Source organism: Babylonia areolata, chromosome 6 (genome assembly GCF_041734735.1).
Source record: "Babylonia areolata isolate BAREFJ2019XMU chromosome 6, ASM4173473v1, whole genome shotgun sequence".
Classification (NCBI taxonomy): domain Eukaryota; kingdom Metazoa; phylum Mollusca; class Gastropoda; order Neogastropoda; family Buccinidae; genus Babylonia; species Babylonia areolata.
This window is the reverse complement of record NC_134881.1, coordinates 35,476,316-35,491,351: the sequence shown is the minus strand read 5'-3', so window position 1 is coordinate 35,491,351 and position 15,036 is coordinate 35,476,316. Positions and strand designations below refer to the sequence as shown.

At 43.9% G+C, this 15,036-nt stretch overlaps 1 protein-coding gene across 4 annotated transcripts; it reads left to right on the top strand.

Annotated features, from left to right (window-relative positions):
* The first annotated feature begins 1,398 nt into the window (after nt 1–1,398).
* LOC143283382 (uncharacterized) lies at nt 1,399–12,023 on the top strand. 4 transcript variants are annotated; one of them, XM_076589592.1, is made up of 4 exons: nt 1,424–1,523; nt 5,091–5,168; nt 5,882–5,990; nt 7,386–12,023. In XM_076589592.1, the coding sequence occupies exon 4, from the start codon at nt 9,183–9,185 to the stop codon at nt 9,891–9,893; it is 711 nt and encodes a 236-aa protein (XP_076445707.1). In that variant the 5' UTR covers nt 1,424–1,523; nt 5,091–5,168; nt 5,882–5,990; nt 7,386–9,182; the 3' UTR covers nt 9,894–12,023. The 4 variants fall into 4 exon arrangements, with proteins under 4 accessions (XP_076445704.1, XP_076445707.1, XP_076445705.1 ...); XM_076589591.1 differs by lacking the exon at nt 1,424–1,523 and adding an exon at nt 3,990–4,003; XM_076589589.1 differs by lacking the exons at nt 5,091–5,168; nt 5,882–5,990 and having other exon boundaries at nt 1,399–1,523.
* Nucleotides 12,024–15,036: the final 3,013 nt, after the last annotated feature.

The window sequence follows — 15,036 nt, the reverse complement described above, 5'->3', positions numbered from 1 at the left end:
TTTGGTTTGTTTTTTGTTGTTGTTTTTGACGACTGCAATTTGACGTCATGATGACAGGTGACGTCATTATTTTGTTCATAATGACTACCAAGTTCAACCGATCTCTCAGTCAAAGTAGTAGTAGTAGTAGTAGTGTAGGGACTGGCATTTGACTGCCAAGGCCTCACGGCCTTTTTCATGTCCCCTTCAATATCGGTCTCCTTTTATTTGTGGGATACATATGTGTGTGTGTGTGTAAGGGTGGAAGGACTGATACAAAGGGGTGTGAGATTTATAGCGTTGATTTCGCTGCCTGTGAAGTAAGCGGGGCATTAAATCTGCCCTGTGTGGTGTCATGTCGTTCGCCGGGAGTGGAAATAGCATGGAAGTCGTGTTTGGAAATTGACGGGGAGACCAGGACAAGTGGGGGTGAGGTGGGGGGTAATAAACGTGATAACTTGAGATCGAGCGCAGGAATTTAAACCTGCTTTGTGTGGCAGTCTAGGTTAGTGCGGGGCGAGGAGTTGTTGTGTGTGACTGTTTATGTCGTTCAGCTTGACTTATCGTAAATGATTGTGTATCAGTGCATTCGTCTAGAAAATGAAACTCATCTTCTAATGTGCTACAATTTTCGCGTGCCCTGGCATATTTTTATGTACGTGTGTTCCTGAGCTGTTGCTTTCCATGTGGAGATCACGTGCACCGCTCGACGCGAAGTTTGCGCTTTGCGATTCTGAAATGCCGCTGTTTTTTGTTGTTGTTGTTGTTTTTCTAGAGTAGATTAGGTATGTTTCAAGTCTGTATGATTTAGTAGCATAATTGTGGAATCATGTTAGCTTCGATTTATTTTCGTGTGTGTGTGTGTGTGTGTGTGTGTGTGTGTGTGTGTGTGTGCGCCGTTTATGTGTCGTGTGTGTGTGTGCGTGTGTGTGTGCGTGCGTGCGTGTGTGTGTGTACTGATGTGAGTGTAGGTGCGTGCGTCCGTGTGCGTGCGCCGTTTATGTGTCGTATGTGTGTGCAGTGTGTGTGTGTGTGTGTGCGCGCGCGTGTGTGTGTCCGCCCGTGCGCGCGTATGTGTGTGTATATGTACGTGTGCGTGTGTGTTTGCATGCGTGCGGCTTCAGTGTACGTGTGTGTGTGTGTGTGTGTGTTGTGTCAGTGTCTTCGGGTCAGTGTGTCTGGTTGTGTGCCACTATGTATGCGAGTGCGTGTGTGTGTGCATGCAAATGCATGTGTGCGCGTGCACATGCGTGCGTGAATGTGTGGACAGGCTTGCACGCGCCCCGCTGCTTACGACATTTTATCCCCAAAGGCAAACGTACCGTTGTGCGCCGATTGAACTGTACGTAGAGATAACAGCAGAAGATTGTTTCAGTATGGAAATAATCTGTGGTGTGGAGCCAAGTTAAGGGTTTGTGACGTCAACAGACTGATCTCTGAATGGGGAAGACAGAGCAGACGACACCAAACTTCTTACATGTTTCACTGTAATCTGACGCTCGTGAAATCCATTCATCATTTTCGTTGTTGCTGTTGTTGGAAAGGTAAGTAGCATTGCTAGAGAAAAATTAGGGATAGGATTTGTCACTAATTTTTGTCACAGTTATGAACAATTTCTGAATGTGGTATTCCTATCTAAATAAGACAAGACAAATAGAGGTACACGGCTTTAGCCAATGTCGATTTCCATTTCTTCTTCTTCGCTGTGTGCAGCCAGTCTAACGCACTGATTATTTTACGTTTCAGCTTATTCAAGTTCATCTGGGTTTGTTTTTTTTTTTGTTTGTTTTTTGTTTTTATGGGTGGAGGGGCGGGTGAGGGGGTGGTGGCGGAGGTTAGGAGGAGGGGGGGGGGGGACGGAGTGGTTGTGCTGTTGTTGGTATCTTTTTTTGTTTGTTTTGTTTTTTTGTTTGTTTCATTTCAGAGAGAGATAATAGGAGAGAGACAGAGAGAGCATACACGACATACATACATGTGTGTGTGTGTGTGTGTGTGTGTGCCCACTCTGAGTGTAAATATAGATCGATCATTGTCAGTGCCGCAACATAAAGTACGGCATGTGTGTGTGTGTGTGTGTGTGTGTGTGTGTGTGTGTGTGTGTGTGTGTGCCGTAGTGTGTCTTTGTGTGTGTATGTGTGTGGGTGTAGGTATGGATGTGAGTATGGGTATGTCAGTTGATGTGTGTGCGTGTTTGTATGTGTTTATGTGTGTACGTATGTATGTATGTATGTGTGTGTGTGTATATATATATATATATATATATATATATATATATATATATATATCGGGTGTCCCCAAAAAAGTGAACCGCGTTTTGACAAGTATTTTCTCAGTGATAGAGAAACCGAATTCATTGAAAATTTTCACACAGTAATCTTCGGGTACCATCAACAAGTTTGCAAAATATATAAAAGTTCGGATGCAAATTATGCGAGTATTATCAAATTCAAAACCGCATGTCAAAAATTCCAGTATCAGGGCTGTGCAATGTGACCTTCATCATGTTCATGCCAGCTGCCAGGTGTTGGCATCTGTCAATCAGTGTCAGTCTAAAAATAGCCTGTCTGGGTGTCAAGTCTATTGATTTAAAAAATTTTTTTTATGTCATCTGCATCCAAAATCAGCTCTGACCAAAGTTTGAGTTTGGAAGGATCAGCCATGCCTTTGAGTGGAAGTGATAAGGTTACCATTGAAAACTGTTGAAGGAGAAAGGCTGGGGTGGAAGAAGGATCGTAAAGGAACTGGAATGACCGCTACTCGGACGAGAAAGACTTTACGTTAGAGATAGCTAAAATCGTCAAAACGATCGCGTTTATGGGAAACGGAAAAGAGAAATCCAGCCATCTCGCCTCTATCATGAGACTTCTAGATTTTCATAAAAGATATATGGTTTCAGCTGGAGTATCCTGGAAATGAAAAAACAAACATTCATTTTATTGACACTGATAGAGGTTAATAGTGAAAGCTACATTCAGTTATTGGTTGACAATCTTCTCCCAGATTGTAGGCGTCTTTATCCTAGAAACAATTACGTGTTTCAGCAAGCTGGGGCTCCTTCACACACAAGTAGGGTAACCCAGGCCCATCTGGAGGAGGCTACACCAGAATTCATCAAGAAAGATGAATGTCCTCCACAAAGTCTTGACTGTAACCCAATGGATTATGCCATATGGGACTCTATGAAGGAGAAAGTTTACCGGGGAGTGAGAGACAAATTGACCGAGCAGGCGTTAAAGGACATGATAATTATGTCATGGGAGGAGATATCGGTGGAAGAAACACGTAAAAGCATTTCTGCGTGGAAGAAACGGCTTCGTTTAGTCGTGGAGGAAGATGGAGGCCACATTGAGCATAAACTGAAATAAGTGAGTTTTCCTCTGATACTGGATTTTTTGACATGCTGTTTTGAATTTGACATTTTGCAGACATGTTGATGATACCCTAAGGTTAATGTGTGAAGCGGTTCACGTTTTTTGGGGACACCAGATATAGCCTATATATTCATCTGTGTGTGTGTGTGTGTGTGTGTGTGTGTGTGTGTGTGTGTGTGTGTGTGTGTGTGCTCGGTATATGTCTGTGTGCGTCACGTTGTCAGATAAGCCTATGTGACTGATAACACACAAAAAATAGCTCTTTTTACGTGCGCATATATGTATGTATTTGTGTGTGTGCGTATGCGTGCGTGTGTGTGTGTGTATGTGAAAAAATATATATCGAGAGAGAGGGGGTGGGTGGGAGTGAAGGTACAATCGACGTGTTCCATTTCGAAGACGACTGTGTGAAAAGTATGCTGTAGACCCCACCCCTCACCCAAACCCCCAGTTGTCCTGTCTGTCTCCTCTCTCCTTTCTCTCTCTCTCTCTCTCTCTCTCTCTCTCTCAATACTCGTAGCAGCACCAACAGGGTCACAGGATAGGCTTGTGTTTATTAATATCCCTGCTGTCGAACAGTCTCATAAACACGATAGTGTTGACATGGCAAACAACGGCCCATCGGACAGGAAGACTGACCAACATCTCATGTGGTTAGTCCACTGGTGGAGTGCATGTCAGTCATATTTTCCGTCCGTGTAAAACAGACATTTGTGCGTTTACACCCTTCGATGACCTCGCTGGCACTTGGAAGTGAGAGAGAGAGAGAGAGAGTGTGTGTGTGTGTGTGTTGTGTGTTTCAGTCTATTCACATCGTATGATTTTAGAACGTGGCAGTGAGGCGCGAGTGTGCGTGCATGTGTATGCGTGTGTGTGTGTGTGTGTGTGTGTGCGCGCGCGCGCGTGTGTGCGTGCTTACGTAGGTGTGATTCTATACATTGTCTGTTGCAGTGACTCCGATTAAGTCGAGCAAAATGTACACCGTGTTTTATTTATGGTCTGAAAAATTATTGATGTGTTCAAGGGCGCAGTTGTCCTGTAATAATCTGGTGTCCCCAGGTTTAGTCTGTGTTATTAACTCACCGTCTTCTATCGATAAGCGAATGCTTTGAGGACGCATTCATTTTGCGTTACTTTTCGGAGGATCACCTTTTCTTGTTGAGTTGGTCGTCCATTGTGAATATCAGGGGCATTGTGCATTCCAAAGGAATTGTGAGTATTTAGATTGTAATATGGATGGCTATGAGTTACTGTCACGGACGACATAATGGTTCCGCTGGGTTTTTTTCTTTTCCTTTACGTTTATGGAGGGCCGGTGGGTCGCTGGATTATTTTTGGAGGCGGGTGTGTTTCTTATGCGCGTGCACGATGTTTTCTATCGTGCGTGTTCCCCTTGTGTTCGAGCGAAGTGAGGTCGTGCTGTTGTCATGTTTTCTATGTTTTGTAAGTGTTTCGTGCAACTGAACGGGAAAAAATATATAGGAAGCTGAGTGAACGGAGTTCTAGTGCTTCAAATGCTCCTCTCCTCCCCAGCTTCACTCGAAGGGAGTCAGTCCTTGGAGAAGGACAGTGGTGGAACCAGCGCTTAGCGGCTGATGTTCGTTGTTCTTTTTTCTCTGTAAACGACTTTGTGTCCGCCAGTGGAACTGTTCTTCATCTGTGTTTCGATGTTAGCACCCGTTGTTCGTTTACGGAACACTGTGCGGTGGCCAGTGGGTGACTTTTGTCTTGTCCCGTCAGGTTTCTCCAGTTGCCTGGCGCGCGTCTTGAGGTGTTGTGCCTTCGTTCGAATCGTGGGGAAACGTCACGTCGCTCTAGGTAGGAGCTTGTGTTCCAGTCTTGTTTATGTATTGTTTTTCTCCGTCGTGGTTCATTGTTAACGTTTGTATTTTCTGTCTCCTGTTTGTTGTGACCTTTCTCTTGTCACGGTTTATTGTTAAAGTTATGAGCCTGTGAAGGGGCGATGAGTTGTCACATGTTGCTCAAATGTTAGTGGAAATGTAAGGAATAAATATTGAAATTTAAGAATTGGGGAGGAGCTACATTTTTGTCATGTCTGCCCAAGTAGGAGTTTTCAGTGGAAGGGGGTAATGTTAGATATTTTGCTTTTTACATGGTCAAGACAATTTTATTGGATATTTTTGTTAAGGTTTAAGGAGCTCGTCCAACTAGAGGCCACGAGTTAACATCGGGAATAAATTTATGCTTGTATAAAACAGTACTGTTGTATATGGTAAATGATTTGTTTTATGACATGTGAAATACTGAAAGGGAGATAATTATTAGTCTATTTTTACGGCGTCGAGGCGGCGAGGAGTGCGGAAAAAGATGCCGGCAACCATTGATAATGCCATTCACTTCCAACCAACTATAAACGTATGTTTTCCATAATATTTGAAAAAAACAACAAAGGATATCTCTCGAAATAATTATTTATCAATGGTTTTGGGCTGCCAGTGCGTCTTCCTGCGCGCTCCTCGCTAGGTGCCGCCAGTTTTGTAGAGGTTTTAGTTGTAACATGGTGGTTCCAGACCACCCGCCTCTCGGAGCCGGCGACGGATCCGCTGAGGGCTCCGCTGACGTTTCCATACTGGTGGCCTGTCTTCCGTCCGCCAGCATCACAAACACTCCTATGTTCATGTGTTTATTTTACTTTATTTTTTTATCGTGGAAAACAGACCATCCTGTGCTTATAGTGATGGTGGTTTGACATCTCATTTATCAGTGTCCTAGTGGGAAAAAAATGTGAAAAGACTAAAGCTGTACTTCTGCTGCCGTTTTATTTTGTGGTTGTTATTGTTTGTTTTTGTATGCTCTTGATAATTAAAAAAAATAAATTATTTACATACATATAGACATATACACACAATCATTAAATGCATTACATAATTTCGTTTCTGTGTGGGCTTGTTGTGTTGTGGCGTCTGTAGTAGGGTATATTGGGGAGGGTGCACGTCCGCTTTAGCACGCGTGACAGTTACATTTTTTAGCAATTTAAGCTTGGATTCCCATAATGTTTCTTCTGGCCAGATCAGTGTTTATTTCACGTACTTTATTCCTTGGCACTATATTAAAGACAAAAAGACTTCTTTTAAGAAGCGATTAAGGACAGGATTTGTTTTATTTTATTTATCTCCTTTTTGAACACGCTTGTAAAGTCATCTGTTCTTTCACATGGTCTCTTTGTTCAGTGTTTGTGATAAAGCTAAAGATAGTGTTACTTTGACCTACTGGCCCACTGGTATGATTATTTCTATATACAAATAACTTAGCGTACTAATTACCTGTCCTAATTACCTGTATCCTGATAACTTTCTCGTCAGTCGAAAGTTTTAGACTAAATTTCAAGAGACAGAGAACGAATGAATGTTTAATGCATTTCAGCCACGGGCACATGTACATATATTGGGAGTTTGGGAGAGGGTTGAGAAGCGCGCGCGCACACGAGAGAGAGAAAGAGAGAGAGAGAGAGAGGTGTTGGGTGGAGAACTTGACACTTTTGACACTTTTACACTTTAATGTCATTGGCCATGAGGTCCTTAGGAAATGGGTGAATGTGTCAACGCATTTTCATCGCATTACAAACCACAAGAATGAAAAACCACAAAAGTGCGTGCTACACATGGACCCCGGTCTGTCGTTTCATCCGAATGACTAGCGTCCAGACCACCGCTCAGGGTCTAGTGGAGGGAGACAAGATACTGGCGAGAGTGGGGATCAATCCAGTGTGCTCAGATTCACTCGCTTCCTACGCAGACGTCTTAACTTTGGGTCATCACTCTACGTCCGCGCGCTCCGTGTGTGTGTGTGTGTGTGTGTGTGAATCGGGCGCGCGCGTTCTGTTTTACAGTCTCACGAACATAGACGGACAAACTGAAGCAACCACAGTGTCTTCATCATCATCATCACCGTCACCATCGCCATTGTTGTCAACATATTATTCTTAATGTTGTGTTTGAAGCAGTACTCCAGCTGATACCTTTCTCGCTGAGTTACTCCTCTGCATTTCACTCAACTTTTCATCGTGTGTTTCAGACTTGAACCTCGGATCCGGAAACACTGACAACCTCACAATCCAACACTGCCCGGACCACACTGCACGCGACAAGCCTAAACTCCTCTCCCCTGGATGACAGACGAGGAAAGGAAACTTAAGTCCAAACCTGATGTCCTCAGTGCAGTCACAGTGCTACGTCCACACCTGACGTCATCGGTGCAGTCATAGTGCTACGTACACACCTGACGTCATCAGTGCATTCACAGTGCTACATCCACACCTGACGTCATCAGTGCAGTCACATTTAATGTCGCGTCCAAACCTGATGTCATCAGTGCAGTCACAGTGTCACGTCCAAACCTGATGCCCTCAGTGTAGTCACAGCTGCTGTTATTCACGCCCAAAACTCTGGACGCGCACCGACTTCGGTTCTGCCCGTCAGTGATGCACGAGTCATCACAGCAGCTGCAGTTGTTAGGAATGATGCAGATTAAAAGAGGAGGATGCGTTCAAACGCGGTATGTGTCTCTTAGTGTTTTTTCAATTCAGTTTTGTTTTTATAGCTGAGTTGTTGACGAGTTAATGCTTTATATGTTGAATCGTTCGCGAACTCGTGTATTGTCTGTTGAGTTCATAATTATGTTTTACCCGTTGAGTTATCGAGGAGCTCGTGTATTATCTTTTGAACTGTTGACGAGTCAATATGTTTTACATGCTCAGTTGAGGACGAGTTCTTGCGCTATCTGTTGGGTTGGTAATGAATTACAGCATTATCTACTGAGCTGTTGACGAGTTTATATATTATCTGTCCAGCTGTTGAAGAGTTCACGTTCCTTAACTCTTGAGGAGTTGACGAGACGAGTTCATTATCTTACATATCGAGTGGTTGACGAGTTTCTGTCTTGTCTGTTGGGTTATTGACTGCTGACGTTTGATTACAGCCTTGTCATTGGCATTAAGTTGAGAAATAAGTTCTAAGAGCAAGAAATTAGGAAAGAAGTTGAAGGTACCGAAGGCAAACTGCTAATTTCTTCTTTTTCTTCCTGACAATTACGACGCAGATTCAGCCATCCTCCTCCTCTCCCCTCTTCTCCATCCCCATTTTCTTCGGCGTGAAGAGTCTGTTACTGTTTCCCCACAGATTCAACTGTCTTAGAAATTATTTCATTTTGAGCCGGTTTCCATGAATGATCGGTTTTGATCTCTATGAACTCTGTATTTCGGCACTCTTGACATGTATGTAATTGTAGCTGCATCATAACTGAAAACAGAAAATAGTGGAAAGTGTGGACAGACCACTTCTTGTGGCATGATACCTAAGTAGGAAACGTTCTAAAGTCTCATTAGCGATTTTGCTCGCGAAGCTTCGGACAATCATCTTGCGTAGAGCGGGGAAAAAGAATGACTTAATGTTCGTGCGCTTTTGCGCTTTGCAATCAGACTCTCGAAGTTTTGTCTTCTTTATTTATCTTTCTTACATCACCCACTTTCTCTCCTTCCTTTAGTTCTTTAGTTCGTCTTTACAGCATTCATTTCGATTCGCATTTTCAACACATTTTATTTCATTATTAGAGAAAAGCATGAAAACTAATATTCATTGAAAGACCACGGTAATCAGCAATACGATTCGAGCAGTGTCGGTCATCACGCCCTCCCCCTTCACGCCCCCAGTCCCACCAACACAGCCTTTTCCCCAACCCCCTGCATCACCGTGCCGAATTTCTCACATGGTGTTAAAAATATAGCCGTTAACGGTCCCGGGCAATAAATCACAAAGCTGCGTCAAAAACCGAGCTTTGTCTTTCCATGGTCTACTGTCACCTTGATTAATCGTCATGAGGAGCGCCATATTTATCTTCACCAGACAATGTTCCCCAAAGCGGGTGGTAGTGTTGGTTCTGGCGATGGTCTTCATGTCCGTGACGTATCTCTACCAGCGCACCAAACCCCCCGCCACCACGTCCCACGCCTGGTACACCCAGCCAGCACCTTGCAGACTGCCGGACTCTGTGCTGCAGGACCTCGTCAGCCTGGCCTTTCACATGCACGGCGTGCTGGACAGTCTGCATGTGCAGCACGCACTGTGCTACGGAACACTATGGGGAGCTCTGCGCCAGGGCCAGGTGCTCCCCTGGGACACCAACATCGACTTCTGCGCGATGGACGTGGACATGGCTGCCGTGTCGCACGCGCAGCTGAAGGAGGCCTTCCTCGAGAAGGCCATCCTCCTTGACTATGACTGGACGACGGGGATCTACCACGCTCGTTCTCACCGAGGCGTGGAAGGGCGTGTGCACGTGTTCACCAAGATCTACTCCGTCCGCGACGGGCAGGAGATGGCGGTGCCTGGAGGCTTGACGAGGGCGGTGTGGAGGTGGCTAGGGGAGCGGCAGCTGTCGTTTCCGGCCCTGCTGCTGGACGCGCCCTTCAGGGAGGAGAGCTTCCACGGACGGGGGATGCCAGTGCCTCACGAGGGGATCGAACTGCTCAAGTACCTCTACCCGGACGACTGGTGGCGGGAGGTCAAACCTTCGGGGTGTGTGTGAGGCCTGTGTTGGACTGGTGTCGGGCGTCGTCTGGTGGAGGAGCATGATGAGTTGCTAGTTGTGTCATGGATTAGTGGAGGGGAAAGGCGGATATGTGTGCAGAGATCCTGGCTGTGCCGTGGTTTCGTGAGGAGGAAGGTAGCAGATTGGTTAAGACGCTTATCTGACCGTACAGTGTCCCTGACGGGCTGGGTTCGAATCCAGGTCTCGCCCTTTCTCCGAAGTTTGGTCAGCGATGAATGGTACAGAGACTCAACGTTCTCGTTAAGAAACGACCCATTGAATCCCTGTGCCTCTCCTTTCTTCCAAGTTTGATATTGAGCGTCCAGTCATTCGGATGAGACGATAAACCGAGGTCCCGTTGCACCATGCACTTGGTTCACCGAGTAAGAATCCATGTTGCTATGGCAACATAAATGTTGTCCTCTGGCGAAACTCTGTTGAAGATATCCGCTCTGATGGGTACACAAATATCTATGCATGCACTCCAGGCCTGACTTGCGCGTTGGGTTATATTGTTCGTCAGGCCCCTGCTCAACATGTGGTGTAGCGTATATGGACTAGTCCGACAGCAGTGACTTTTCCTTGAGAAATTGAAACTGAAAACGACACCGTCGTGGTTTGGTGAAGGAGGAAAAACGGGTATGTGTGGTGAGTTCTCTGAATGTGTCGAGGTTGGAGAAGACACGAGGATTGTGTGTGATGGCAAATATCGCTGTTGATGTGATGTGTGAGGGGGATAACATCCCCTGACTGTGTGTCATTGTTGGGAAGGTAAATGGACTGTGTGATAACATCAGATCTGATGTGTGATAGCACCCTCGTCATATGTGTGATAACATCCACGTCATATCTTATGTGTGATAACATCCACGTCACAGTTGTTGTTTGATAACACCCTCATCACAGCTGACGTGTGATAACACCCATTTTGCAGCTATTTTGTGGCAGCAACATCGTCATAGCTAGAATATGTGCGATGACTTGCCTGACTGTGTCATAATGGGGCTGGAAACTCTTAAAAACAGAAAGAGGGAATGTGTGTCATTCCCGATTGTATCTTTGTTGGGAACAATGGTAGTAATGACGTCCGTGCCCGTGTCTTAGCTGGGGAATGGATGGGAAATGTGTGTCATGACATCCCTGGATATGTCATGTCATCTTTGAAGAGCAATATGAGTGGCTGTGTAATGTGATCTCCTTATGTTGAACTATGGATTGTCACCAGGTTGGTAGTTGAAGCGTTGGACTTAAGGACTGTGGGTTTTTGTGGGTGAAGGGTGGAGTTTTTTCGGTCTCACTGGTCAGCAGAGAAGTAGATCTGCTTTTGTCTGAACGCCTTTCGTGCATGTGTGTATATTTTCGCGCTTGGGTTTGAGAGTTCGTTGTACATCGGCTACAGCCAGTGGAGAGAGAAGAGACAGACAGACAGACAGACAGACAGTAATATATGAAAAGAGAGAGACAGGAGGGTGATCGTAGGTTACAACTTTGGGCTGAGAATCGAAGAGAGATGAATGGGTGTGTGACTGATGCACTGGGCATAATGTGAACGAATACAATCTCTCTCAATGTATCTATATAATGAATAACATATATGTATATATGCATCTTGATTCGTCCATTTATTCACTCATCCATTCGCTTTTCATTGTAAATTTCTGAAAGTGACTTCAGTGCTTTTAAAAAAATTCTATTTATTTTTTATAATAAAAACCAAAACAACACATTGGTATTCCCTCGGATATACACGGCTTTGTCCTTAGTTTTTCTTAACTTTGAGTTATTTACTGGCTTATTTCACATCCTTCGAACTTTAGTTATTTTGATTTTATTTGCATGTCGTTTAGTTTTTCGAGTTCGGGTGGTTTTTTTTCTTCATATGTTTAATCAGTCGTTAATCGTGATACTCAGAAAAAGCGATATACTGATGTCAGCATGTATATAGCTTTCAAGTACGTATGTGTAAGCTGCTATTGACTCCATTGCGACAGAAGTTTGCGACACACAACTGAGAAATCACTTGTTATTTCATCACATGGAAAAAAAAGAAAAAAAAAAGAAGTGTACATGGGTCATAAAATGAATGACTGTAACAAGACGTTCTCTCTCTCTCTTTCTCTGTGTGTGTGTGTGTGTGTGCGCGCGCGTACGCGTGAGTGTGTTGATAGTGTATGTAGGCGTGTGAGTGACGTGTGTGTATATGTGTGCGTGCGTATGCATGTGAATATGTGTATATGTATGTACGTGCATGTGTGTGTGTGCGTTTGTGGGTGCGTGCGTGCTTTGTGTGTGTGTGTGTGTGTGTGTGTGTGTGTGTGTGTATTCGATACTGGATAATGAGTTACACTTTGGTACTAATTTAGTCATTAGCAAAAAGCTGATCGTCACTACTTTTCAATTGCCAGTTTTGTTAACATTCACGCCAGTTTCAACCAGTTGCTTGGTGAGTAGCGGAACAGAGTGATGGTAAAAGATAGAAGGTTCGAACCCTGACAGTTGGGGCTGTTGGTCCCTACAGATCCAGTATTCAGTACAGAATTCGTCCTGTACCTCAGTGCCAAGAGTACACTCCATGCGTCTTTTTCTTCTCCCAAAACTCACACCCCCATACTTTCTCACAACTGAGAAAGCGCGGGAGGGGGGCGACCATCCTTCTTCACAATACCACACTTTCTCGTAAAGTGAGAGAAATCGTGAGATTGCCAGAAAGTGTGGACTAACAGGTCCTGTTCCCACACCCCTCCTGGGTAGATTATCTCCCGTGGATCCTATTTCTATAACGTTCCAGATCTGACAACCAATCGCCACATCACATACGTCGAGAACGATTAGAATATATATCGTCACATGTTGGCATCGGAAAAACGACGACAACAACAAAAACAATACAGATTTCACAACAACCGCAACCACTTGGTTCAGACACGCAAAGTAACTGGGTTTTTTTGCCGCTGTTGCATAAAGATTCACATCCCAAACACACACAACACACACACACACACTCTCTCTCTCTTTGTCACTCGCTCATGCACACACTGGTGACAAAACATTTTAGGTGACTGCCGATATAAATTCAGAATATGTAACTAACAATAGCTGTATCATGGCATCACTTAGTTCAGTTTTGGTTAGTTTTATTGACATGATTTAGAACTTTGTAGCGTACATTGAGGGGCACACACACACACACACACACACACACACACACACACCCTACACTTAAATTGAAAGGTCATTTCATCTTTGAAGTAAGCTTTATGTATTTGCTGCTGATTTAGTAGTTGCAATATTGTTTGCGTTGGACCATTTCATACATCTCCCAGTAACTATATGCAGAGTAGTTATGTTGGTTGACTCAAAATCATGCTTTGAAATCGTTCAATATAAAAATTCGACCAGATCTAATTTTTGAAACAAACTATTCATCACACATTCTATCAGCCAAATGCACAATTACAGAATTTGCTAGGTACCCTCCCATATTGGTATAAAAGGAAATGAAAAGGCTGACAGAGCAGCGAAAGCGGGTGCACAAAGAATAGAGAATTCAATTGAAATGCTTATCCACCAATCAGAATCAGTCAGAATGTCACAGACTGCTCAAGTCTTCAATGTGGGGCAGATCTGAGCTAATACTGACGACAGGATTTCATACCAAAAGGAAACCCATGCTTTATTTCAGTGTCAAAGGATTGTCAGGTTACTTCCAAAGTCATGTAAAGTTAGTAATTCTACAGAACAAAACTTAAAAGAAATAATCTCCAACCACTTACTATATTCGAAATTGCCGAATCCTTGTTACATAGTCCAGTAGGAGTGTTTCTATGATGCGACATGCAGATGTTTAATCTTTTTTGTTTTTGTTGATGTTTGTGTTTTTTGTTTGTTCTTGTTTTACTGATATTAAATTTTTACGGATTGTTGATTCCACTGTTCTACTTCATCCTTTATTTATCCTCCTCTAACCACCATGTCCACCCTCACCAACACCTCACACACACACACACACACACACACACACACACACACACACAAACTAAAGAAAGAACACACAGACAGACACAGACAGATACACACACACACACACACACACACACACACACACACACAAACTAAAGAAAGAACGCACAGACAGACACACACACACACACACACACACACACACACACACACACACACACACACTTCCCTGCTAGCAGAACGAGGGAAACAAAAAAACAGAGTAGGAAATGGGAGATAAACAACCAAAACAGTACGCCCTCACCTTTGTTGTACATTTCTGAATTGTTTCCCTTATCTTGTCAAATAACACCAATGATTGTACACAGTCTGTAATCACACGGTCTTTGATCTCTCTCTCTCTCTCTCTCTCTCTCTCTCTCTCTCTCTCTCTCTCTGTGCACAGCACGTTCGTATGAATGTACGTGGGCTACTTATGGTGTTTTCTCGGATATACCTTTTGTTTCACACATGTTCTCAGGTTTATGTATCAGTAATATCATCTCCTGCGATTCAGGTATCGCAATCCGCAAGTTCTTTTGCAACAATAACAACAACAACAACAACAGCAATAATAATAATAATGATGATGAGAAGAAGAAAAAGAAGAAGAGGAAGAAGACGAATAATGACAATGATAATAATTAAAATGATAATAATACTAGAAGTAGTGGCTGTAATGACAACAATAACAATGATACTACACTACTGCCACTGTTATTTATACACCACATGCACAGCAGCAGTATTGCGTTCTGATGCCTTACAGGGACACGGAGAGAAAGAGAGAGAGAGAGAGAGGCGAAGTGAGACAGACAGACACAGAAAGCCTGAAAGCTGATAATGGCAAAAATAACACAACATTTTATTAGTGTCTGTGCATCACCATCAGAATAATGATGAGACTACTACTACTACTACTACTACTACATGGAGTGATGGCCTAGAGGTAACGCGTCCGCCCAGGAAGCGAGAGAATCTGAGCGCGCTGGTTCGAATCACGGCTCAGCCGCCGATATTTTCTCCCCCTCCTCTAGACCTTTAGTGGTGGTCTGGACGCTAGTCATTCGGATGAGACGATAAACCGAGGTCCCGTGTGCACCATGTATTTAGCGCACGTAAAAGAACCCACGGCAACAAC

Bases quoted from the DNA above. Each gene is read 5' to 3' on its own strand.
- LOC143283382 (XM_076589589.1), top strand. From the start codon at position 9,183: ATGAGGAGCGCCATATTTATCTTCACCAGACAATGTTCCCCAAAGCGG.